The sequence below is a fragment of the Sphaerodactylus townsendi genome, linkage group LG12, assembly GCF_021028975.2.
Source record: "Sphaerodactylus townsendi isolate TG3544 linkage group LG12, MPM_Stown_v2.3, whole genome shotgun sequence".
Lineage (NCBI taxonomy): Eukaryota > Metazoa > Chordata > Lepidosauria > Squamata > Sphaerodactylidae > Sphaerodactylus > Sphaerodactylus townsendi.
In genome coordinates this window covers 56604046-56628869 of record NC_059436.1, presented here as the reverse complement: position 1 = coordinate 56628869, position 24824 = coordinate 56604046, and the positions used below count along the sequence as shown (strand labels likewise).

Below are 24824 nucleotides of genomic sequence, written 5' to 3'. Positions count from 1 at the left end.
TGTGGCTGCTGGGAGAGCGGTTTTGCAAGCAATATTTAAGTTGACAGCCTCATCCTGCCCACCTGCAGGCGACTGAGCCGGCTCCTTTCCCACGGGGTGCCTGCATAGAAACCCACGGGATGAACCAGGGCGACAGGTAGGTAGGTAGGTAGGTAGGTAGGTGCTGCACTTCTGACCCCTGAGCTGGTTGTGGCCCGCCTCTGCATGGGAGCCCCCCCCCCCCCGAGGGGTCCAGGGTGGCTACGCGAGGCGGGCGGGGGCCCACCGTGAGGGGTCCCCATAAATGGGCCGTGACAGGGGGGCGAGGGGGGCCCTGCGCGCCTTGAGGCGCCGCACCCCCAGACCTCCGCCCCCTCCGCCCCGGCCCCTGGTGGGAAGGGGGGGGTCTGGCCACGAGCCGACCCCCGTGCCGGCAGCGCAGGGCGGAGCGGGGGGGGCGCTTCGGGGCCTGCCGAGCGGGCTCCCTGGCGTCGCCGCCCCCCCTTCACGCCCGCCCGCCCGCCGTCGGGGTGCTCGGCGGTACTAGTGGGGCGCCGGCGGGGGCGAGCCAGGCTGGCGGGGCTGGGGTCGGCGTGTCCGGGCCTGCCCTGCTTCCGCGCCGCCCGGGCCTGCTCCTCGAAGGGCCGGCCGACGTGGCACTCGTGGCCAGGAAAAGGAGGAGCAGGAGGCGGCGGCGGCGGCGGCGGCAGCAGGAGGAGGAGGAGGAGGAGGAGGAGGAAGGCGCCCGAGCGCCGCCACTTCCCCGGCCAGACCAGCGGCAGCGGCGGGCAGGAGGCGCCCCCCCCCCCGCCACACACCCACCCGCCCCCTCCGGAGCGCCCCCGCCCTCTCCACAGGCCATGGGGAACAACGACCTGATGGGCACCGCCGAGGACTTCGCTGACCAGGTGGGCGCCGGCGGGGGGGGACTGGGGAGGGCCCGGCGGGCAGCAGGGGAGGGGGCGCGGAGCCTCCTCTCGGCCGAGGCCCCCCCCCCCCCGTCTCCGGGCGAAGGAGGAGGGGGCGCTCTTGGCACCCGCAAAAGTGTGTGGGGGGGGAGGGATCTGGCCCCAGCTGTGTGTGTGGGGGGGGGGGGTCCAGACTCAGGGGCTGCCGGCCGTGCCCTCCCCCGCCCCACAGGGCGGAACAGCCGCCCTGGTCCAGCGGGCCCAGATGTCTCCCCCGCCCCCCCCGGCCACTTTGTGCCTCTGCCCCCCCCCCCCCCCGCCCGGCAATTAACAGTCGTACTAAGAACGTTTGGGAGGGAGGGCCGGGGACCCCGGTTGGTCCCGTTAGGGGTTTCTGAAGGGGATCGACCGGGCTCCTGTTGAGTCCCGTCCCGGGAATGGAGACCCTCCTTGGAGGAGACGGAGGGCAGCCCCCCGCGTTGAGGAGGGGTCTGGTCGCCGCCCCCCGCCCCCCGGTGCGTCTGCCTGCGGAGTCCACGACTCCTGATAGCGTCGGGGATTCTTTTGTTTCCAAAATGTGAAGCAGAAAAGTTGTTGCTGGGTGAGTCGGGAACGGGGCCCTCAACTGGTTCGCTAAACCAGAGTGTTTGTGCCGAGTGAGTCTGCGCATGGGCGGGGCGGCGGGGGGGGAGGTTCCCCCCCCCCCGGCCTTTAACCCCTGTTTCCTGCCAACCTGCACTTGGGACTTCAGGCAAGAGCAGAAGAACCCACTGGAAGGGAAGCAGTTAAAATGGGGATTCCTTGTTTGCTGGGTGAGCTTGTCTCCTCCCCTACAATGGAGGATCAGATGTGGGGGGGCATTTCCTCGGAGGCTGGGTGTGCAGCCTGTCCTGGGTGACACTTTTGTGTGGTTGTGAGCAAGTATTAGAGGATCCGTAACTCCAAAGCACTCCATGGCCTCCCTGCTCTTTCTAGTCTCCTGGTTAAAAATATGATTGCAAAAAACAATCCGATTTGCTTGTTCATGCTGGGAGCTTGCCAAATGCCCGGCCTCCCCAGATTGGGAGCCGCCTGGCCCATGGCTGAGTGCATGAAGATTCCCTGGTTTCATTGCCACAGCCCTCCTATGGTAGCCGGTTCCTCATTGGGCCTAAAATAAAATTTAAAAATGGGGACTGAGAGGAGAGAAGCTGACCCAAGCAACTTCTCGGGTCTCCCTTCAACAAACAGAACACCCATATGGTACGGTATTGAACGCAGACAAAAAAGGAAAGGGAAAGGGAAGCGTAGCAAACAGCTGCTGTGAAATTCTGCTTGTTTTCCATTAACACGCAAGTAACAACTGCCCGGGCATATTTCCACAGAGGTACAACCAACATTATCGCTTTGTCGCCTGTAAACTGTCCCTGTAAAAGTGTACTGAGTTTGGAGCTGCATCTGTCCTTGTTGGCTCTGTGATGTTGAACATGTGTCTGTGATGGGCCATGCGTGCCTGAAGCAGCTTTGTGTCTCTGGCCGGTCATGAGGTGTCCCTTTTTACACAGGAGTGCTGCAGACATCCTGCAAAACTTTCTGTCTGGAGTAGCAAAGGACTGTATATAACAGTGATGGCGAACCTTTTTGAGAGTGAGTGCCCAAACTGTAATCCAAAACCCACTTATTTATTGCAAAGTGCCAACACGGCAATTTAACCTGAATACTGAGGTTTTAGTTTAGAAAAAATGGTTGGCTCAGAGGTGTGCGTTACTCAGGAGTAAACTTGGTGGTAGCCGGTGGCTTTGCTTTGAAGCAACCGTGCATCTCTAGGGTGAATCATGACCCTAGGAGGGTTTACTCAGAAGCAAGCTCCATTGCCAGCAACCGAGCTTACTCCTAGGTTTTGCGCTTTTGTTCTTTGCATGAAAATCAGTGGGGTTTAACAGTGCTTAACAGGATTACCTACACTGCTTCCCCAAAACTTGGTCTTAGGTTTAATGTTAATAATCGATCCCAGCGGCCCAGGCCAGCCTAGATGTGGGGGGGGGGGGGGGCTCTGTTTGTGCGTGCCCACAGAGAGGGCTTTGAGTGCCACCTCTGGCACCCATGCCATAGGTTCGCCACCACTGGTATATAATTATCTTAGAACAGCCTGCTTTCCAGGGACTGGAAGAGGCAAAAAATGACCTCCTTGCCCGGGGATAAAAAGTCTTCTGGAAAGTTTGATTACTTCGTAGCTGGACTTCTCTAATGCCCTCATAGCCAGAGCGCTCACAGGGACATGTGGGGTCACATGTCCCTGGGCACATGCCAGGTGGTCATGGGGGGGGCCCAGAAAATTGCCCCCACACCCCTCCCCTTGGTTCTGCCGTGCCAGGCTGCTCCGAAGGAGCAATCTGGCTGGCCCGCCACCAGGTGCCCCTCGGCCCGGCAGACAGCAGGCTCCCGCAGGCTAATGTAAGTAGGGTGCAGGGGGGAGGTGGGCGGTGGGGGGTGCTCGGAGTAGGTTTTGCCCCAGGCGCCACCCCTCCTGCCTCTGCTGATAGCTGTGCAATGTTTTGGGACAACTCTGGGATATAGCTGCTTGTTTTATTGTGGTCAGTCTAGTCCGGGGACACCTTAAAGACGAAGTTTATTACAGCACGCACTTTCTCAAAGTCAGAGCTGGCTTTGTGGGCTGTGTCTGCCCAATATGGATAAACACTTCCCAAGTCTGGTGAAGCGAGATCCGCTTCACAGAAAGCTGATGTGGGAATAAATGTTGCCAGCCCTTCTCCGGGTGAATGCTGTGCTGAGTGCCAGCATGCCTTGCGCCTGGGACTAGGGGATGCCAGGGGTCAACCTCTGTCCAAGTCATGAGCCTGACTGTGAAGTGTGGGGCTGTAGAGCACCAGTTACGGTCATTTACCTTTCTTGTGGTCCAGACCACACACTGCCCCTGCTTGGCTCCCTTTGCTGGCCTCCTGCCCCTTTCTGCATCCTATGCAAGCACCTTATCCTTACCTTGGGAGCACTCCCAGACCCTGGTCCTCGGCCTTGACCCTCCCTCTTCCAATTCTCCCCCCACCCCTGCAGTGGTGTATCTGCCAGAGGGACATGGGGGGTCAATTGACCCCAGGCACCCCCCATTTGATCATGTGGGGGCCACCTCTCAGCCCAGCCCCACCAGGTTGCTTCTTCAGCTGGCGGAGTCTCCTCCAGCTGAAGGAGCAGCCTGGTGGGGCCAGGCTGAGGGGTGCATGACAGGCCTGTGGCAGGCTACTCCTTCAGCCAGCAGGGCTGAGGTCCTGAAGGAGCAGCTGGGCCAGGAGCCTGCCGGGCACCCCTTGGCCCAGCCTCGCCAGGCTGCCCAGGCCTGCCACCAGCTAAGGTACGGGGGGCAGGTGTTGCCCCAGGCGCCATTTCCCCCCTCTGCACCCCTGCCAGCAGTTCTCCCCTTGCAGCCTTCATGGTCATAATCTCCTGCCTCCTCCAAAACTCAATTGTCTGGTGTAGCTCCTTCACATCCCCTTGGTCCTCCAAGGTCATCATCCTGTCCCCTCTCTCTATTGCCTGGAACTCTAGCGGCCCAAATCGTCCTCTTTATTGTTCAGTCTAGTGCAGAGTGTTGTTCACCCTTTAGAGCCCATGGGACAAGCAGCAGGCCTGCAAGCAGCATTTGGTCTTCTTTGTCAAGACCTTGAGATTGTCAGCTCCTCAAAAGTATGATCAGAGTAGGGTTTGTGCGTTTGTGCAATGGGACGCTGCTTCATGGAAGGGCTTCTGAAATACCCTGTCTGACAAATTAAAATCCAGCAAAAACTTGCAGTCTTTCTATCAGTGTGAGATTTTGAGCCACTCCTTCAGATAAGTGATTTCTTGCTTGCCCTGAGAATAACTTACAACAAAAACAACAACCTTTATTAGGCATATAAAACAGGTTCTAGTATGTTACCAGACATTTGTAATGTACAAAGCAAGAGTAAGATCGAAACAGAGGAACTGAGTCTAGCACTAGACGTTACTTAGTTCCATCGCTTGAAGGAGAAATTTTGCTGCTTTTTCCAAGAGTCCCTGATGTCCGTGTTATTTAACAGAAACCCCACAACAAAATTGTCAGAGTCTCTTACAGATTTGTCTGAGGCCAGCCAAGGAGAGAGATTCCTGATATCCACATATCTCAGACAGTCGAGTATAATGTGAACAAGAGTCTCCACTTGATTTTTGCAGAGTGGACAAACCCGATTCTGGAGAGGGGTGGATAAATAGCAACCCTTCGTAATGGGAGATGGGAAAGTGTTGCATCTGGCCCTTGTAATAAATCCATCTCTGTTGGGGTTCAGTTAATAATTCAAGTTATTTGGCTATGTGCCCCTGTTCAGGTACAATTAAAAAAGGGGGGGTGAGCATGATTTATTTGCTTGCCCCAATAAGAGATGATATTCCTGCTCTAAGAGTTTGCTCTAAAATGCTCTAAAATGTTTGCACCCATTTTTTACAAAAACCATCACTTTCTTCTTGCACTTAGTCCCCCAAAAGGATCTTGTGGCACCTTCAGAGTTTTTTTGCATGTAAGTTTTTATGGGCTAGAGACAACTCCATGGGATGCTTGTGATGGAAGGGGCTTGGTTTGAGCACTGGGTGTTGGAGCCACTGCTGGCTGAGGTCAAAGGACTAGTCATCACACTTGGCACTTCTTTAGTTTTACTAAAATCTAACATTTATGTTGCACAATTCATTTCCAGGCTAACATGAAAGCTTTTCCTGTTTCCCATTTAGGGCTGGCCCCTTCATCCCACGGTTGGTCTTACAAGTCAGTTGGTGTCATGTGTAGCCACTCCCAGTCCTTTTCCAGTGCAAACTTCTGCTTTGGAGAAGGGGCCCTTGAGAACAGAGCAACTGCAGGGGAGATGCGTTGCTTAACTTTTTCTCCACCTGCCATTTATACCATTTCAGATTGCTTCCCTCCTCTCCCCACAAGTGAGTCTTTCTCTGTGGGGCTTCAATTATGTGTTTGCTAAAGTCCCCAGTGCAAATTCTGTGGACGAAGGGACTGTTCTCAGTATTTGAAACCTCACAAGGGAGAAAAAGCTTTTCATGAGTGACTGGGAATGGAGAACTTGCAGTTGCCGGAGGAGTCCAGAGACCCCTCTCCCCCTGTCACTTGTCTGATCTCTGGTCTCTTCCAGAAGAGGCTTTTAAAAGAGGAAGTGTTGGACCGGTTCAGGCTTTGATCTCTGTAGAATCCTGGACTCTAACATTTGTGCTGGACCTAGGTTGCAAAGGTGGGCTGTGCGTCCCAATGCTTTGCCATTCTGTTGCAAACCAGTTGTTAACGTTTCTGCAGAGGAGCAGCTATCACTTTATACTGCTGCTGAAACACTGCAGTACATAACTGTATGGTGTGCAGAGATTTTAGCAGGTTGCAGCTACAGGCTGCATGTATTGGCACAGTTGTCAAGCGGACACTCATACTGGAATGAGTGTTCTTAGTCTTTAAGGTGCCCTGGGCTTCTGTGTTATTTGGGTAATGGGGAATTCCTGAAAAATATTGGTTTAGTTGAAGCTTGTTCAGGTGAATAGGGCGGCAAATTGTGTATCCTAATACTACAGTCATAATCACTGCTGTGTCAGTCGGAAAACTGAAAGTGGAAACTGAAGACCCACACAGCTGTGGTGTGCCCTATCATCAGTTGTGCTCAGCTAAAATACTTGGAAGAAAAAATAGGTTGACCAGTTATATTCTGAACACGGATTCTCCAATTCTGGTGGCCCTTAATAGCCAACTGGTGTTTGTAGTTGCTTCTACTATTACCACCTCCCTCAGGAACTCTGGCATGCACTGGAGACTTTGGAGTGGAGGCTCTCCTTGCACTGGACACCCAAGAGTGAGGAAGTGGACTGGAAGAATATCTGGCTTCTGAGGTTATGGCAGGCAGACTGCACCCTGCCACCAGGGCCACACCCGGTGCTCTCTCTCCCTGCCCCGCACTCCCAACCTGGAAGGAATCACGGCCCTGGTAAAGCCAGTGTCATCCCCTCTCTTCTGTGCTTCTCCCAGAGTTTGGACTGTGAAAAAAAGCCCCAAAGCACAAGGTGGCAGGAGGCAAAACGCTTCTTTGCCTCCACTGCGTTTCGCCATCCTGGTTGCAGTAGTTGTTGTAGAAATGGGTTCTGGCGGATGGATTGTCCTTGTTACAAGCAAGTTATGGTTGGAGAAAGCTGAAGGAAAGGAAGATCCACAAAGATGGCAAAGCTGTATGCATCACTTGCCCTGGTTAACTGTGAAGTTATAAAGGCATCTGTTGGCTTTTTGCTGCTTATTATCAGAAACCAGTTACACAATCTATGTGTAATGTTAATTAAGGGTTTGGGGAAGGGTCTGGCTGCATCTGATCAGAGGTTAATTTGGTTACGGCTTTTCACAGTGAGCTGCCATAGGATCTACTGTACCGCCTTGGACTGATGAGCAGTGGGGGGATCTTTGGTACAGAAAGCAGACATCTTCTTGTGGCTCTGGTTGTATGTGTATTTCTATACAAAACCAAATTCCTTCATGGAGAACGGTTCCCACTAAAGAGAGCAAAGCAGAGCAGCTTCCAGGTACCAACAGTCGCTGTGCTGTGCCGCCCAAGCCTGTGCTCAGTGTGACCAAGGACTGGAGGGCAGCAGCGTTATACTGATAGACTTGGGTGGCACCAGGACGACTGCCGGCACCTGGGCATTGCTGTGCTTTGCCTTCTTTGTAGGAACAGTTCTTCGCAAAGGCTGTCAGCATGGCTGCAGGAGGAAAGACAAGGAAGTGAGCAGTTCTGGAATAACCCCCCCGCCCCCCATTCATCTCTCCCTCTCTCTGTGCATTCCCGCGGGAAGGAATAATTGGTTGTCCTCAAAGATGCCTTTGTGGTAGTGGTCAAACCTGCTGTTTGCCTCCTGGTTGCTGTATTGCCACAGTGCTTAGTGGTGGCTTCCCTCCCCTTGGCCGCAGTGATGGGCAGTTTGGTGATGCTTAAATAAGGCCTAATACGGGTTAAGAAAGTCATAATATCCATAGAGAGCTCCCAGTGCATCTTAGCCTCGCTGTCTCCCAGCTGCATGGCTACATGACAGACAGCTGTAGTAGCCAACTGAACACCGGTTTCACCGGCCTTGCCCCTTCTCAAGACATTTCAGGCAAACTCCTTGCTTTTTAAAAAAGTTGGTGCTCCCTGCAGTATTTATTCGTTATATGTGCTCGGAGAAAGCCAGTGTGGCGTAGTGGTTAGAGTGCTGGACTACAATCCAAAGACCCAGCTTCAAATCCCTGCTTTGCCATAGAGCAGGCAGGTTGGCCTTGGATCAGCCATACGCTTTCAGCCTGGCCTTCCAAGGGTAAAATAGGAAAAGCAGGTCCTTTGCGCGCAGAGGCGTAGGCGTCCGCCACCCACTGCACCCCCGTGCCCCATTTACCTTAGCCAGCAGGGGCCTGCCACGGGGTGCCCCTTGGCCCCGCCCTGCCAGGCTGCTGTTTCAGCTGGTGGAGCTGGCTGAAGGAGCAGCCTGGCGGGGTGGGCTGAGGGGAGGGGTGTGGGGGGTGATTCTCCACCCCCACGTGACCAGCTGGCATGCGCCCAGAGACATGTGCCCCCACATGTTCCCATGAGCACTCCGCCTCTGTTTGCATGACATTTTTAAAATCTCGCTCTCCCTGTGCACATCCCCCTTCTGTTTCAGTAGCCCCCTCCACCCCACCCCCACCCCCCTGGGCAAACTGCACATGGTGCTGCCAGCATTTTCTCTCCACTGGTTATGGGGCAGGTTGATTTTTCAGTGTAAAAGAATGATTTTGGGGGGAAATGGTTAAGAAACATCCCACCCTATTTTCACCACACACTGTCCTGGTCAACTCATAGATCCATCATTGTTTGGAAAGCAGACACTAGTCAATCTGCCATGTTATGTTTTTCTCTGCACAAGGGATGGCCAATTCAAGCTGCCATTAAAGTAAATAATGCAAAGGCACGGCTCAACTGTTCTATGCCCCACGAAATTGGATTCTAGGAGCAAAAACTGGATTGGAGGTTTTACAGTCCAAAAAATTAATTGCACTCCTCAACTTCCCTAGGTGTGTCCCAAATGCATTGTTATTCTTAGAAATAGGGGTACTTCCCACAATGACACACTTTTGTTTAATGGCTCTAAAATACTGGCATAGGTTCATTTTTAACCTGGGTGCAGGACTGGCGATGAAACTAAGACAGGACAGTTCCATCAGTCATTGGTCCAAAGCCACGGGATGCATTGGTCCAAAGCCCTGGAGCCCTTCGGGGATAGGGCGGTATAAAAATCCAAAGAATGAATGAATAAATGAATGAATAAATAAATAAATAGGATACTCTTCGTTTCTTCTGCATGTGGAATATGGCATTGTCTTAAGATTAGCCAGTCAAAGACTAAGGGATATTGCCTATTCAGAACTCTGGCTCTGTGTGCATGCTTTTTATCCCCCCACCCACCCTCCCCTCTTTCAATTGGAATCACATTTACAGGTTCCTTCCAGATTGCTGGGTATTTAAAGAACCGCAGGGTCCTTCCTTATGTTTTTATGTTCTTTCTATGTTCTAAGTGTTGCATCCTCTTTGCTCATGCCAGATCAAATGTATTACCCTCTGAAATGCTCTGTGGCAGATTTGCAGGCATCCCTCAGACCTCTGGACTAGGCCCCTGTTGAAAAGAAGGATGCTGATACAGTGGAGAACATTCTTCTTTCTCGTGATTCCTTCAGGTTGTTACAACAATAGCATTTTTATCCCTTGCTGAAGTATGTTCCCAGTCAGTCATCTCAGTTTTTTGAGAAGTTTTCATTAGAGTGTAAAAATCCAAGGATATCGTTAATGGGTGTTTAAATTCTTATCTGAGGTCTTGAAAACCCATGAACAAATTAGAAAAATACTGAAACAGTGAAAGCCTTCACCAATACAAAATACTGAATATTTTTTTCTGCTACGTATACATGTGGTACAGGCTGGTTTACTTCTGTGTTTTGTGTACTGTGTTCTTTTCTGTTTGGGTATGAATAAATGTAATCTTACTCCCTTGTGATAGTCTTTTTTTCAGATTGCTGAATTCTGTGGGAAAAAGAATCTACTTGTTGTAGTGTGGTGTGTAGTTCAGCTCTTGGCTCTCAGGCCCGGGACAGAATGGGTCCCTGGCCTTGACTTGGGCCAGGATGCTTTCAGAGCAGCCCCTCCATTCACCAAATGGTCTGTCAGCCTTTGTTAGGGTTGCCAATCTCCAGGTAGGGCCTGGAGATAGTGGATCTCTGGACAGCTCTCCAAGGTTACACGAAGACATTTGTAACGTCCCACCTGGAGATGCCAGGGACTGTACCTGGGACCTTCTAACCAAGGCCCGAACTGCTAGACCCGTGGTGGCGAACCTTTGGCACTCCAGATGTTATGGACTACAATTCCCATCAGCCCCTGCCAGCATGGCCAATTGTAGGGGCTGATGGGAATTGTAGTCCATAATATCTGGAGTGCCAAAGGTTCGCCACCACTGTGCTAGACCTTTCAGGGAAGAGCTGCAGGTCATCTCATCATCTTTCTGGGTAGATGGTGACTTTCAGCGTTTGTTTTAATCTGGCAAGCTGTGGAAATTGCTGCTTCGTTGAGTGATGGATGGTGATAAGGTGTCTTGCCTGGTATGACTCAGAATTCAGCTTTCTGTCTACCCGGCATGCCTCTTCCTGTTTCCACTGCCAGTGTCTAGAACCAGCACAAAGATCTCCCTTGTGGGGGAGGGCGCAGGTCTCTGTGATGGAGGAGCATCTGCTTGGCATGCAGGAGGTCTCCGGTTCAATCTCCGACAACTCCAGTTCAAAGAAAACCAGGTGGCAGGCGATGCCACCCTTGAGAGCCCTTCCTGCCTCAGTAGACAGCAACCATCCCTGATTAACCAAGGGTCTGACTCAGTATAAATATGCATATTTGTGTTGTCTGTTGGTAGAACAAACTCAGTCATGTCTTCGTGACTGCTGACTGCATGCATCAAGGGCTGAGTTGATGCCTTCCTTCCATGAAGAAATCAAAGAATAAGAACAGATCAAGGCACCAGCTATAGATAAGCAAACCCCCTTGGGCCTGCTGCTTGAGGGGATCCTGTTTTATCACTTGGGCCAAATCAAGTGGTCACTTTTCTGAACTGCACCCCTTCAGACATGGGGTGTGTGGGGGGCGGGCGTGGGTGGGCGTGGGCATGCATATATGTGTGTGAAACTGAGGTGGGATCTACTTCCCTGGTATGGTACCCCCCCCCCCATATTCCATTTTTGGCACCATTCTGCCCCCAAATCCTGTGGAGAAAGGATTCAAACCAGTGAGGGTGGGTGACCACTGGACAAGATGGTGCCCCAGCCCTGGCATCCCTTGCTCCAATGGTACAAAATAATTAACAGTTAAAAGACAACAGGTAAAAGACAGCAGTTAAAAGACAGGTAAAGGCTGTTGTACACAATGCTCTGGCATATTCTCAGTGGGGGCATGAAATCTTCTTTTGTAGTTTGAGTCCGACAAAAGAGCAAGCATCAGCTGGGCAGGGAAGGGGCCCTGCCTACCTGGAGGAACTCCTGCACCTGGTAGTACTCCCCCAGCAGGTGGGAGGGCTTTCTCAGGGATTCGCCAGGCACCTATGCTTTATGGGTCTAGGCACCTTTCTCTTTACTCAGGATTTGGCGAACTTCTCTGGAAGCCCCTCTGCAGCTGCTGATCTGGAGGGGGGGGGGTGAGGGAGTGGGGGTTAATTTCTTGTGATGATTTTATTGCCTTGTTTTAATTGCTGCTGTTTTATTTATTTAGCTTTCATTGGGACGTTTTATTGCTTTAACTTTGTTGTAAGCCATCTAGACACTTTGTATGAGGCAGGGATCGAAATATCTGTTCAGTCACATGCAGAACAAAAATGCAGCAGAACTGCCAATCCTCAAATGTGACTGCCCATTGTGTCTCAGCAGGAGTCAGTGTTCTAGATTGCCTCCTTCCAACTGTGTTTAAAGATGGGTTGAGCTACTTGGTGGGCGAGACTTCTGTGCACTGTAAAAGTCAGTTGACAGAGTAAAATAGGCTCCCAAATATACTTTTATCTGCTATTGGAAGTTCAGAGAAACACTGATACAACTAGGAGCAAATCCCTTTGAAGGCTGCCTTCAGAGAAGAGCCCCCCTCTAGTAAAACAGATTTGGTGCCTCCTCTGTCCTGCTTCTTACCTGCTCTTCACACCTGTTTCCTCCTTCTTCTGGCAGTTCTTGCGGGTAACGAAACAGTACCTTCCCCACGTGGCCCGGCTCTGCCTGATCAGCACGTTCCTTGAGGATGGCTTTCGCATGTGGTTCCAGTGGAGTGAGCAGAGGGACTACATTGATGCCACATGGAGCTGTGGCTATTTCCTGGCCTCCATCTTTGTGTTCATAAATCTCTTTGGACAATTAAGTAAGTGAGGCAAGGTGGCTTGTGTGACTCTGTTAGTGGACAGCATTACAAACTCTAAACCAGGAAACTTTAAATTCTAATCTCCGGCTGCTGAGCACAGTTGGATGGATAAGTCTGGGTTTCTGGTGTATCACTGGGCTAAAAGAGATTGCGAGGATAAAATGGGAATATCATCAAGCCCCACTGAGCCCTTAGAAGGGGCGGGGGAGCCAGTCTTCATCTGCCATTGCTAAAGCAGACCTCCAATAAAAAAGGCAGAGACTTGGTATAGCACAAGGGCTGTGTGAGCCAGGACTGCCCAGCTCAGGATCACAGCTCCGTCAGTGGCCTTGGGCAAGCGGCACTTCTTTCAGTTTCAACTCCCATGGCCTTATTCCAAACAGGGCCATCTGTCCATCTAGCTCAGTCCTGCCTCCAGGGGCTCATGGGTGGGAAAGCCTTCCCCAGTTGCCGGAGAACCTTCAGCTGCCGACACCGGCAACTGAACTAGGAACCTTCCCCACAACAGGCTGGTGCTGGGGCCTGAGTGGTGAGCCCTTTCAGCCTCGTCAGTCCTTTAGTCCATGTTGCTCAGCATTGACTACTCCAGTGGTTCCTAACCTTGGTGACTCTCGAGTCCAAACTCCCTTGGTGTTGGAGACTTATCCAGGGCCAGTTCAAGAGTTTTTGGCATTGGATTGTTGGCCAGAATCAACTAGCTGTCATGCGTTTTTTGGGGCTGTGTGACTGTGGTCTAACGTTTCACCTGCGTCTGTGGCTAGCATTTTCCGAGGCATGTCACAGCAATACCACAGCTGCACAACCAAGAAAACCCACAACAGCTAGTTTTTGGCATCCTTAGCACTCTTCTAGTTGAATGTTCCATTTTCTACCGTGGACATTCAGATAAGATTTGGAGAAACCAACACATGTCCCACAAAGGGTACAACTGTCCGTTCTGTGAGCCCCTAGCAATTGGTGTTCTGAAGCACACAGCCGTTGAGTCTGGAGGTCTTGTTCCAGCCTCTGACCACCTTCTTCTTCTCCATGACCCTCTGCTAATCATCGCCCCACTCCCCAAGATTTTAAGAAACTCACTCTAGTGTACTTCAGGACCAGAGGCGTAGCTAAGGGAAATGGAGCCCAGTGCAAAATCGGAGTTTTGCTGCCTCCCCCCCCCCCCCATTCTGTTTGTGTTTTTTGTATTTTTTAGTGTTTTTTCAGTATCTGGCCTGCAGGGGGTGTGGCTTTTAGGCTAGCAGCATCAAAATTTCAGGGTATCTTTAGGATACTCTCCTGATGATACCTCCCAGGGTTGGCGAAGTTTGGTTAGGGGGGCCAAAGTTATGGACCCTCAAAAGGGTAGCGCCATCTACTATTAGCTCCCATTGGAATCAATGAGAGATGGGGCACCCCCTTTCGGGGGTCCATAACTTTGGACCCCCCAAACCAAATTTCACCAAACCTGGCTGGTATCAGCAAGATACTATCCTGATGATACCACTTAAGTTTAGTGAAGTTTGGTTTAGGGGGTCCAAAGTTATGGACCCTCAAAAGGTAGCCCCATCTACTATTAGCTCCCATTAGAAACAATGGGGGATGGGGCACCTTCTTTGGGATCCATAACTTTGAACCCCCTGAACCAAACTTCACCAAACTTGGCTGGTATCAGCAGGAGTGTCGCCGGACAATATCCTGAAATTTTGGTGCTGCTATCCTAAAAACTGTGCCTCCTGCCGGCTGACAAAGTAAAAACACTAAAAATATTAAAAATACATTTTTGCTGCGCCCCCAGGCACGCGCCCGGTGCAACGCGCACCCCCCTGTCCCGTGGTAGCTACGCCGCTGCTCAGGACACATTTTATTCAACTCTTTAGCAATTAACAAGTGTGTGCAATGAACAAAGATATACATGAATAATATCTATGAATAATAGAATCATAGAATTGAAAGAGACCACAAGGGCCATCAAGTCCAACCCCCTGCAATGGCTTGGAAGATAATATTTCCAGGATCAGGGCTTCATTTAACCCTTGTCAAAGTGTTATCTCAAAGTGAAGTTTGTTCTTACAGACGCTGCTTCACACATGATGGTTTTCCAAAAGAGTGTCAGACTCTCGAACGTGGGGCAACCTGTAACATAAGCCTCCACATCCCCCCTCAACGTCCTCCACCAAAACTGTCTATGGGCCAAATGCAATGTTTTCACAAGCCCAAAGTGTCCTGCCGATTTTACATCATGACATCCCTGCAAAGCTAGAAGGCACGCTGCCGGAGGCACATAGAGTCGATCCCCCTTCCACCAGAACTCCCCCCGTTTCTCCAGTTGGTCACCACCCTCATCCTGCGGCATTTCAAGGGCCCCCGCCCCCCTGAGGGCCTCCACCAGCGATGCGGGCACGGCGGGGGGGCTGGGGCGACCCGCCGCTTGACTATGGGTGACGACTGCCAAGCCCAGTTGGGACGGGGAGAACACTATCCCGATTGGAGCGAGGTCCCCCGGGGAGGGATCAGGCAACCGGGACAGGGCGTCAGCCAAGCAATTCGACTTCCCGGGGAGGAAGTGCAGCATGAAGTTGAAACGGGAGAAAAAGTCAGCCCAAAGAAGTTGCTTGGCAGACAATTTCCCCAGGGCACGAAGCACTGCCAAGTTCCTATGGTCAGTCCACACCTCGAAAGGGAGGGCCGCGCCCTCCAGCCAATGGCGCCAGGCAGTCAAAGCGCACTTGATCGCCCCTGTCTCCTTGTCCCCAACTGTCCAGTGATGCTCTGCCCCTGAAAACTTGCGGGATAGATAGGCACAGGGATACAACCTCCTATCCTCCGTCTTCTGAAGCAGGGCAGCAGGTGACCCGCCTGCAGCTCCGTCCTTGCCGGCCATGGATCCGAGTGCGGGTCAAACTGGGAGATCCTGCTTAATGTCAGACTCTCGAACGTGGAAATAACAGAGACCCTAGGAAAGTCCAAAAGCAGTTTATTCCAGGTGACACAAAGAGTAACAATGTAAAGCAGGATCTGAGCTAGAGAGCTCAGATCCAGGACTTATATCCTTTAATCCCTCCATTTCGCCCCACACCAAATGTCCATTGTAATTTCTACTACAAAGCTACAAAGAACCTGGGAACCTTTCACACCTCTTTGAAGATGGGCTGGTGCGAGGAGATTGCTAACAGGAGATTGCTAGGAAGAGAAGAGGGAAACAGGAAAACAATTGCAAATCACACACAGCAAGACATCAAGATACTGACAGGCATGGTCCTGACAAAGAGAGAGTTTCAGATAGTGGCCTTGTTGGCCTGCAGTAAAACAGTGGTACTCGAATCCAACAATTTGATTAGAGACCGACAAGATTTTAAGGGTAGAAGCTTTTGAGAGTCAAAGCTCCCTTTGTCAGATACTAATAATGAGTATATGGTCTTGTGGCGATGGAAAAATTGGAAGATTTGGTTCAGGATGGGCTGGTTAAATGCATGTGTAACTCAGGAGAGACTCCCACAGATTTCAATGGCACTGACCCTCTAATACAGGGGTAGGGAACCTTTAACACTCAAAGAGCCATTTGGACCCATTTTCCATGGGAAAAGAAAACACTTGGAGCCGCAAATAATTTTTGACATTTAAAATAAAGATAACACTGTATATATTGGGTTTTTTTACCTTTTACTCCGCTCATTCTGAGAAGCGCATGGATGTGTCCGCCCTGCTGCCTCAGCAGAGGCTGGTGGAGCAGAGATAGGGCTTGAGCGGCACCGGCCTGCACCGGCCACTGGGAAAACACCCGCGCCTCCGCTCCAGACGGGGCAAAGTGCGAGAGGGGAAGTCTGTGCTTGCATGCCCCAGCCGGCCAGCCGGGCAAGTTGGTGCACCCGCCTCTGCTGCCTTTGCAGGGTGGGTGCAAGGAGATAGAATAGCCAGCGGCTCGGCTCATGGAGCCGCAGTGCAAGGGCAGAAGAGCCGCATGCGGCTCTCGAGCCGCAGGTTCCCTACCCCTGCTCTAATACCTCCATAGGATGGCAGCTGGCCTGGAACCAGGAATCATCCCTCTCTGTGTTTTTCCCCTCCCTTTCTCAGGTGGCTGCATCCTGGTGCTGAGCAGGAACTTTGTCCCATACGCCTGCTTTGGATTGTTCGGGATTATAGCTTTACAGGTGGGCAGTGGCTGCAACTCTGAACTCTGAGATGCCCTTTTGAAAAATTACCATCTGCCTTTTTCTTCACCTCTTATCTCTGTGCGGTATTTCTCACTTTAAAAAAAAATCTATTTGGAGGGTGGTCTGGGTTCTACTTTAAGCAACTTTCCAACAGCACCACCCCACAATATTATGTGGCAACCATTGGAGGCTACAGGTGAGTGTGTGGCCATTTCTTTGTGCTGCGGTGGGCTGCTCTGCTCTACATAAAAAGTGGGGATCATATTTTTTTGGTAATTTGGAGGAGGGCTGCCTTCCGCTCCTTGGAGGCATGGCAAGATAAAAATGTAAAATTATATATACTTAAAATTATATGTAGACACAATCTTGAAAAGCAAGTGCCTCTAACACAGTTTGGCCCGGCTAAAGACTCCACAATTATGGAACAACCTCCTCTGGGAAGAGTGGCCGCCCCCTCACTTCAGAAGGCAGCTGAAGATGGTTTTGTTTAGAATTGCATTTGATCAAAGCAGTCCTAAATTGTGATTTTAAAAATTGTATGTATTGTTATGTACTTTGGGGTATTTGTATATTTTATTCCCATCAGGGAAAACAGCAGCTAACAAATGTTTTGACTAAATCAATAATTAGGAGCCCGAGAATGACACAGGATGCTTCCCTCTCCGTGGAGGCTCAGGTGACCACCATTGCCAGAGGGCCATTTTCCCATCTTCACCAGGCCAAGCAGCTGGTGCCCTGTCCACCTCTCCCTGATTTAGCCACAGTGATCCATGCAACAGTCGCTTCCAGATTAGACTACTGTAGCTCCCTCTGTGCAGGGCTACCATGGCACCTGCAGGACCGCCTCTCCTCATACACACCCTGGAGGGCATGCTCTGCGAGCAACAACCGATGAGTGGTCCCTGGCTCTAGAGGCACCCGGCAGTCCTCAAGCCAAGCCTTCTCGGCTCTTGCCCTGGCCTGGAAGAACGGCCGAGGGAGACCCGGGCCTTGAAGGATCTGGCTGCATTCCGCATGGCCTTCCAGACTGGAATGCCTGTGGTTGAGGCAGAGGCAGTTGCATCTTAACTGGCCTGCCTACGCCTCCCTACACCGGTCTTCTTTTTACTTCCTCACCTGTTTTGGGTTTTCGTCTTCCTGTACTGTTCTTTTCCTTCATTGACTGGTTATCCCATATGGGATTTGAGCTGACAGGGCACCAACTGGAATTTTGAAACCAATAAGGCTTTTAATTGGACTAGGTGTACTAAGCATTTTTAATTGATTGTACCTTTTTAACTTTTAGCCACCCCAAAGCCTGACAATAATCCCGTATGGATGAAAATCTCAATGTAAAATAAAATTCAAAAACAATCAAGTTTTGGCGGAAAACAATCCCGCGCATTGATCTTTACAGAGTAACATCACCCAAAGGTGAAGTTCTCTGCCAGGTGGAGTGTATAATCCCAACATTATTAGTAGAGGTCATAACAAAGCAGTGGTGGTGGGATGTTAAAGGGAACTCAGTATGAGCAGCTGTGCAGCCAGATACAGAGTGCCTCTGCCTTCATTTCACTGCTCTGACTGTGGGGTGGGCTGACTGGGAAAATTCTCGGTGGCACCGCGCCCCTGCACCTCTAGAAAGCCCCTGGTGGCCTCAGCTCGGGTAAGCAGAGCTGGCGTGGTTCCCTCTCCCCCCCCCCCCCCATGGCACTGGTGGTGATGGCAGTAAATGCAGAGGGAGTCTGCACTAGCTGTCATCGTTGCCTGGCCTGGGTTCAAATCCTGCCAGTACTGCGGGTCCCCCAGCCCTGCTGAAATTTCCCCATCTGCCCTTGGCTCTGATCCCAAAGAGGGTGGAGTTTTTTTAAGCCTTACTAGGAGGATCGCTTTGAATATTTCAGGGTTTACTCACACATAGTTTGTTTTTTCCTAGACAATTGCCTACAGCATTCTATGGGACCTGAAGTTTTTGATGAGGTATGGATAATTTTGATGGCCTTCTTTTGTTCACTCCAACTTAAATGTTGCTTGCTTCTGATTGGGGATGGAAGAACTGAGTGAAAACTGTCCACAACAGCCTTGAGGATTTTAAGATGGCTCTGAGACAGCTGGAGGCTTGTCTCTTCTCTTGTCTGGCTGGTCTTCATAAAGGAATGGGAAGCTCCCAGAAAAAAAAAATTCTTGTATGCAGGCATGTTTGAACTTCTGTCTGTATCCTCTGTTGTCATGGTTTTTGGATGGTACATTGCAAGATCAGTTTTTGAGACTTTATTTTTTTGTACTAACTGTGCCTCCCCTGTTGTAGAAATCTCGCTCTTGGGGGTGGTCTCCTGCTGCTCTTGGCTGAGTCTCGGTCGGAAGGGAAGAGCATGTTTGCTGGCGTGCCCACCATGCGGGAAAGCTCCCCGAAGCAGTACATGCAGCTGGGTGGGCGCGTGTTGCTAGTCCTCATGTTCATGACGCTACTGCATTTTGATGCTAGTTTCTTTTCGGTAAGTGCTCAGACGTTTTTTAAAAACCCGCCTCTCATGAATATCTTAACTAGAAAGAACAGGAGAATTCTTCTATCTGGATGGCAACCGGCCTCTTTGGCTCTCCTATTAAGACAGCAACTGTCAGCCGCTAGTCACCTGCATAATGGCCAAGTAGTTATTGAAGCAGCAAAGGCATCCTGCTTAGGTCCAGGGCAGGGGTCGGGAACCTTTTTCCCTCAAAGAGCCATTTGGCTCACCCTCCCCCGCTCGCCCGCCCGCCCACTTATCGCGCCGCTCGGCCCACTCTACCATTCTCACCGCCTGCAAGGCAGGCGTAGATGGTTCCGGCGGTTTCGCCTGGACCGCTCGCTGGAAAAGTTTCCACCTGCCTCGCGAATAAATGGTTGGTATGCGGGCAGGGAGGCAAAGTGCCGCGCCACATACTTTGCCGGCCGCTGGCGAGTGACGCCGCCTTCTGCCCTGCTGGCTGCAGGGCTGCAGCATTTTAAATCGGCATGGCCGGCCTGAAATAATGCGCTCGCCTCTGCTGCTTGCAGGGCGTATGTAAAATGACTTATCTGCTCGGCCTGTTCGGTCGTCACCGGAGGCTTTGTCGCCTGCCGGGGGAAGATCGGAAGTTCGCCGGCTCGGCTCATGGAGCCGCGCAGAATGCAGAAGAGCCGTTTACGCGAGTCGCTGGAATCTCGACCCCGTATCCAAAGTAACTGGAGCAGGGGGCCGAGCTCTGAGCACCCTGTACCAGCTTCAGGGGGAAATTAACCGGCAATTTAATTGATAGACAGACGTCTTACCTGGACTAACCGGTCTTTGTGTCCGACGGCTACCGCCAGTCCTAATCGGACTTCTGCCCGCTTGCCCGAATGAGCTGGTGAATTTGTACCCATGCCGCGAACGAGGTTCCCTTGCTCTGATTGACAGCTACTTTTTTAAAACAGGGAACTCCTGCCTTGAGGTTAGGTGTTCAACAGCCGCCTTCTGTTGTAGTCAGTCCTAGAAAACACGCATGTATATACGGCGGAAGTATAGTGAAGGTGTCGGCCACAGGATTTCTTTTTTTTTATTTTTTTTATTTTATTTATTTCTTAGATTTATATACTGCCCGATCCCCGAAGGGGATCTTTGAATGAAACAAAATTTCCCAGTTTAACTTGCTATTCCCATGTTTTGTAAATGTAATTTTCTAAACCTAAGGAAGATGGTAAAAGCTAGGACATGAGCATGAAAAAAAAATGGAAGAGCTGCCCTGTGTGTTTTCTGACTTTAGTCTGAAATCCCATTGGCGACCTACATTCCAGAATGCCAGGGGCAAATGCTTTAACCTCTGCCGGTAACCAACAGGATGCTGTTCATCATTGGGATGATGCACCACCGTAAGGACTCTTGGTGGCCAGGCCTGGGGTGCCAGGGCAGCAAGCCTGCAGGGCATCCTGGGCGATATCCCTGCTGCTAATTAATCCCGGTGACACCGTACCCCACATCCTGAAGTTTTCACCGAAGAACTTCGTACTACTCGTCCCATGAACACGGATTCATTGCGGTTCTGGCGTCTCCTTTGCCTTTAACTCAGGTGTTTTTCCCGAACCGCCTTGAATGTAAACCACTTCAAAACCAATGCCTCCAATCCGTTAGATTATGGGGAGGTTCAGGGACAATGTGGTTTTAAATTTCCTGCCGTAGAGAATGATGCAAATGCCTTCCAGCCAATCAGAGCGCACAACCTTTTTTTGTTTTGCGCCAGCTGAGTCTATTGTTTTAACGTAAAACGAAAAGCAACCACATTTGCTTAAACGTAAGGCACAATACGTCGAGCAGCGGCAAAACCAAAAGCGGCCCCACTTTTGCAAGATCATCTAAGGGGTGGCAGACAGGCAAGGTCTGGCCCAAGGAGAGGCAGCCCAGGGGCTGGTGTGGTTCTTTAGGGGCATCTGACTACCAGGCATGCCCCCTAGAAGTACCAAAACATACGTAACCGCCATGTGCTCATGATTCGCGAATTTTTTTTCGCGACAAAAATAGTCAGTCCACCCCCCCCCCCCCCCGGCAACACGCGCCTGGCTGTTACTCAGGGGACAAGGAAGGAAGAGTTGCTGAGCAGATCGCGTGTTCAGTCGCGCGGTAGTGGGGATTGGTGCAACCGTTGCGCGTGACACGGAGTATTTTATTTTGCCTCACCATTAATATGCTATGGTGGGGAGGGCAAAACCCCCATTTAAAAAGGTGAAGCTGCCCCCTTTTGAAACCTGGTTGTATCTGTATTTAATTTTCAGTGGGGATTCGGCCCTGGAGTGCGGGTGGTACCGCGTTCCATCTTCAGAGCTTTTCTAACGTGTGTGCTCTTTCCTCTCCCCTGCCCTGCCCAGATCCTGCAAAACATTGTGGGTACAGCTTTGATCATCCTCGTGGCTGTTGGTTTTAAGACCAAACTGGCTGCCTTGACCTTGGTCATCTGGCTCTTTGCCATCAACATCTACTTCAACGCCTTCTGGACCATCCCAGCCTATAAGCCCATGCATGACTTCCTCAAGTACGACTTCTTCCAGACCATGTCAGTCATCGGAGGCCTCCTTCTGGTGGTGGCGCTTGGCCCTGGGGGGGTCTCGATGGATGAGAAGAAAAAAGAATGGTAGAGGAACCACCACTCATCATCTCGAAGCCTGGGAACTGACTCTCAAGAGGAATTCAGTGGAGCGACACCCCCCATAGATGTGCCTGAGTTCCCTGGTTTCAAGGCACAGGTTGTTTGGAGAGAGTTCAGTTTTTAAAAAGTGTACAGCCACGCAGATAATCCAAGATTAGATCATGTGTTGTAAGGAACATTTGCTGGGGTCATTGTTTTGTAATTCCCTAAAATTGAAGAAACTTGCTCGCTGGAGCCACACGTACCTCCCAAGTGGCACAACCAGTCGCCAACTCTCGAGCCCCTTTGATTTTCAAAATAAGAAAAAATTTAAACTACTGTGATCAGATAACCTGTTGTATACTTTCAGTGTGATGGTTAATTTTTATTTGGTTTTGTTTACATTCTTGTAATTAAACGAAGTCACCTCCCAGGTTGAGAGCTGGCAGCCTCGGGGCAATAGGTGGAGTATTGTGCCAGTGCCAGAGGCATAACGTAGTCAAGCGGAGCCCGAGGACAAAAATTTGAGCCCTGCGTAACTCCATGGGCGGCTACGCTGCCACCCCGTTCCAAACGTCACTATTTTTTTACACCAGGTAGTTTCAAAGTCACCATCACATTATAGAACATGCCCTAACCTACAAATCGGAACATTGCTAATAGGCCATGCCACGAGCAGGTTCTAAAAATTTTTGAAAAATCGTTTTCTAAATGCTTCAAAAATGTTTCACACTGCTGTGTTTCCATTTTATGGTGTATGGCCAATCCCGGCAACTGGAGTGAAACAGCATCACCTTTAACGCAAAACTTCAACTCGCGACCCCAGATTCTTCCCTTAAGGTAGATTTAAAAAGAAAATTTGGGTTCCCTAGCGAACGAGCGCTGGAATCCACCCCCAAACAGCATCACTTTCAATGGTGTTTAAACCAGGGAGCCTGCATCCTCCTTTTAAATCCAAACTTTAAAGCGTAGAATCAGTTCCCAGTTGCAACATTGAAAGCGCATTGCTGTTTTGGGGTGCATTCTCCCCCACCCTGAAATAGTATCACTTTCAGTCGCTTAAATCGGGGACTTTTGATTCTCCTCCTCTTTAAATCCATGCCCAAGCGGACGGATTTAACAGGTTCTGGGAGGGTGGCAGCCGTCAGGGGTGCATTTTCGATAAGATAAGAAGCACCAAAATTTCAGAGATTTTTCGAGGATCTCCTAGATGATGATCGTTCATTACTGCGAGGTTTGCTTTAAAATTCAAAGTTGGCGGAATCCCAAAACCGTAGCCCCCCCATCCTATTAGCTCCCATTGGAAACAATGGGGGATGGGGCATCCCCTTTGGAAGTCCATAACTTTGGACCCCCTGAACCAAACCTCACCAAACCTGGATGATACCTACCGTATAGTATTCCTAAAACCCCCCTGCAAACAAGGCGCCGGGCGATCCTAGTAACTGTGCCCCCTGCAGGCTAAACAGAAATAAAAATGCATGTAAAACCCCAAACAGATTCGTAAGGTTTCTTATGCTTCCCACAAGGGGGCACCTGGGGACATTTGACTCCCCATGTCTCCATTGCAGATACGCCACTGGCTTCTGCCCATGGAATGTGCTTTTCTGAAATGCATCTGAAATTCAGAGTGCAACCGGAGAGGGCTTTCGGCAAGCCATCCGCTTCTTTAGCCTGGGCCAGCTTGAAATCTCTTCCCTTAAAATCATGGGCGTTCCAGAGCCGTCTCGAGCTGTATTATCCCCTGGTCTGCAATGGCGAATATAGCAGTGACCCCAAGGGCGAGTAATTTCCTGATGAACACCCTTTTAGAGGTCATCTGAAATAGCCGAATTCTACCACACCTGTACCAAAACATGGTCATAATCGCAAAGAGTAGAAACTGCGATTCGGCCGCAGTCCTGGCCTCACCTGCCTTGTACAGAAGAACATCAGTTTTTACTCACTGTAACTGGGCTTGTTTAAGTCCATGTTTATGCAAAAGTATCAACCTCCTAAAACTTTGGGATTTTGCCAGCTGCCGTGGAACCCTACAGCTACTGGCCAAAGCAAGCTAAACGCACTAAACCCCTCTCTGTACAGCAATGGTCTTGCCTGCACCTAGTCCAGAGTAATTTCTGGCAGACTGACTGTAGTTTTAAGGAAGGTACATGCATGCATCTCTTGGGCCAGGTCCAAGTTGGATGGGATACCAGCCACATGGACCCCAAAGGGAAATCCAACAAGATTAGAACAGTCTCTCCAGAGTGCCTTTTATGAGGTCATGCCAAATGACACGTTCCAGGCTGGAGAAGATAAAAATGTTTCAAAAGGAGAATTCCTCAAGATGTGACACAGTCTGGGAGTGTTGCTTCAAGGAACACTCAGGTGTTTGAAGCAAATGATGACAAAAATCAACACCAGAGGCCATTAACAGTGGCTTGCTGTGTGTGCCCCCCACCCCCCCTGAGAAATGTCCCTGGGTGGAGGTTACAGACAGTTGCTCAGGTGGCCTTGCAGGTATAAAAGGAGCGGCAGCTACAGTGGCAGGGACTATGGCTATTGATGTGTGGACTATTTTTTCTGCCTGTCCTGAACCTCCCTACTATAAGCTTCATCTCTGTACATCAAGCCCCTCATAATTCTATTGCAGAGGATGGCTAAAAGTCACATGGGAGGCTGGAAGCAGGAGACTTTCAAAGCCCGCCCGTGCTTGAAGAACTAGGTCTCTATAACCCGATTTTGCCCTTAGAGGGAAAATATGATCCGTGAAAGCAGTTCACGTGCTTCTAAGCAGTACTTTAAGTGCTATAGGGGTTTCTAATCAACGTGCCATGAAGAATTTACACTACAGTATCTCACCAAGGTCAAAGAGCAGCAGGTTCAGCCCTGAAACCAGCAGAGACAAACGGAGCTGCTTTAGGATTGCAACAACTGTCAAAAGTAAGTGAGGCTTCGGGGATGGGAAGACAGTTGGGTCCCCCAGTCATGTTGGCTATTTTTATAACTTAGCCACACCCAAGAACATGCTCCTAAATTTTTTTTCAGAGATTTTAGTTCAAGGGGAAGAACTTTACTGCCACCTCTCTTTCCAAAAGGAAGCTGGTACATGTGTGTGCCTTCTGTATCCCAGACACTGGGGGCAAGCCACTCCAAGATAGCAGATGGTACCAGTTTGACTCATAGCACCATTACCCCACACCAAGTATTGAGGTCTTGGGGGCGGGGGGAGCGGGAGAAGAGAGGCTTGAACAGCCCCCTGGCAAGTGGCACTTGGAATTCTTAACAGCAGCTGCTGCAATAAGCACCAAGAT

At 50.6% G+C, this 24824-nt stretch overlaps 1 protein-coding gene across 1 annotated transcript; it reads left to right on the top strand.

Annotated features, from left to right (window-relative positions):
• The first annotated feature begins 408 nt into the window (after nt 1-408).
• SURF4 (surfeit 4) lies at nt 409-21965 on the top strand. Its single transcript, XM_048512885.1, has 6 exons — nt 409-887; nt 12121-12307; nt 16358-16434; nt 18353-18396; nt 18725-18911; nt 21275-21965. The coding sequence occupies exons 1-6, from the start codon at nt 840-842 to the stop codon at nt 21539-21541; spliced, it is 810 nt and encodes a 269-aa protein (XP_048368842.1). The 5' UTR covers nt 409-839; the 3' UTR covers nt 21542-21965.
• The last annotated feature ends 2859 nt before the right edge of the window (nt 21966-24824 follow it).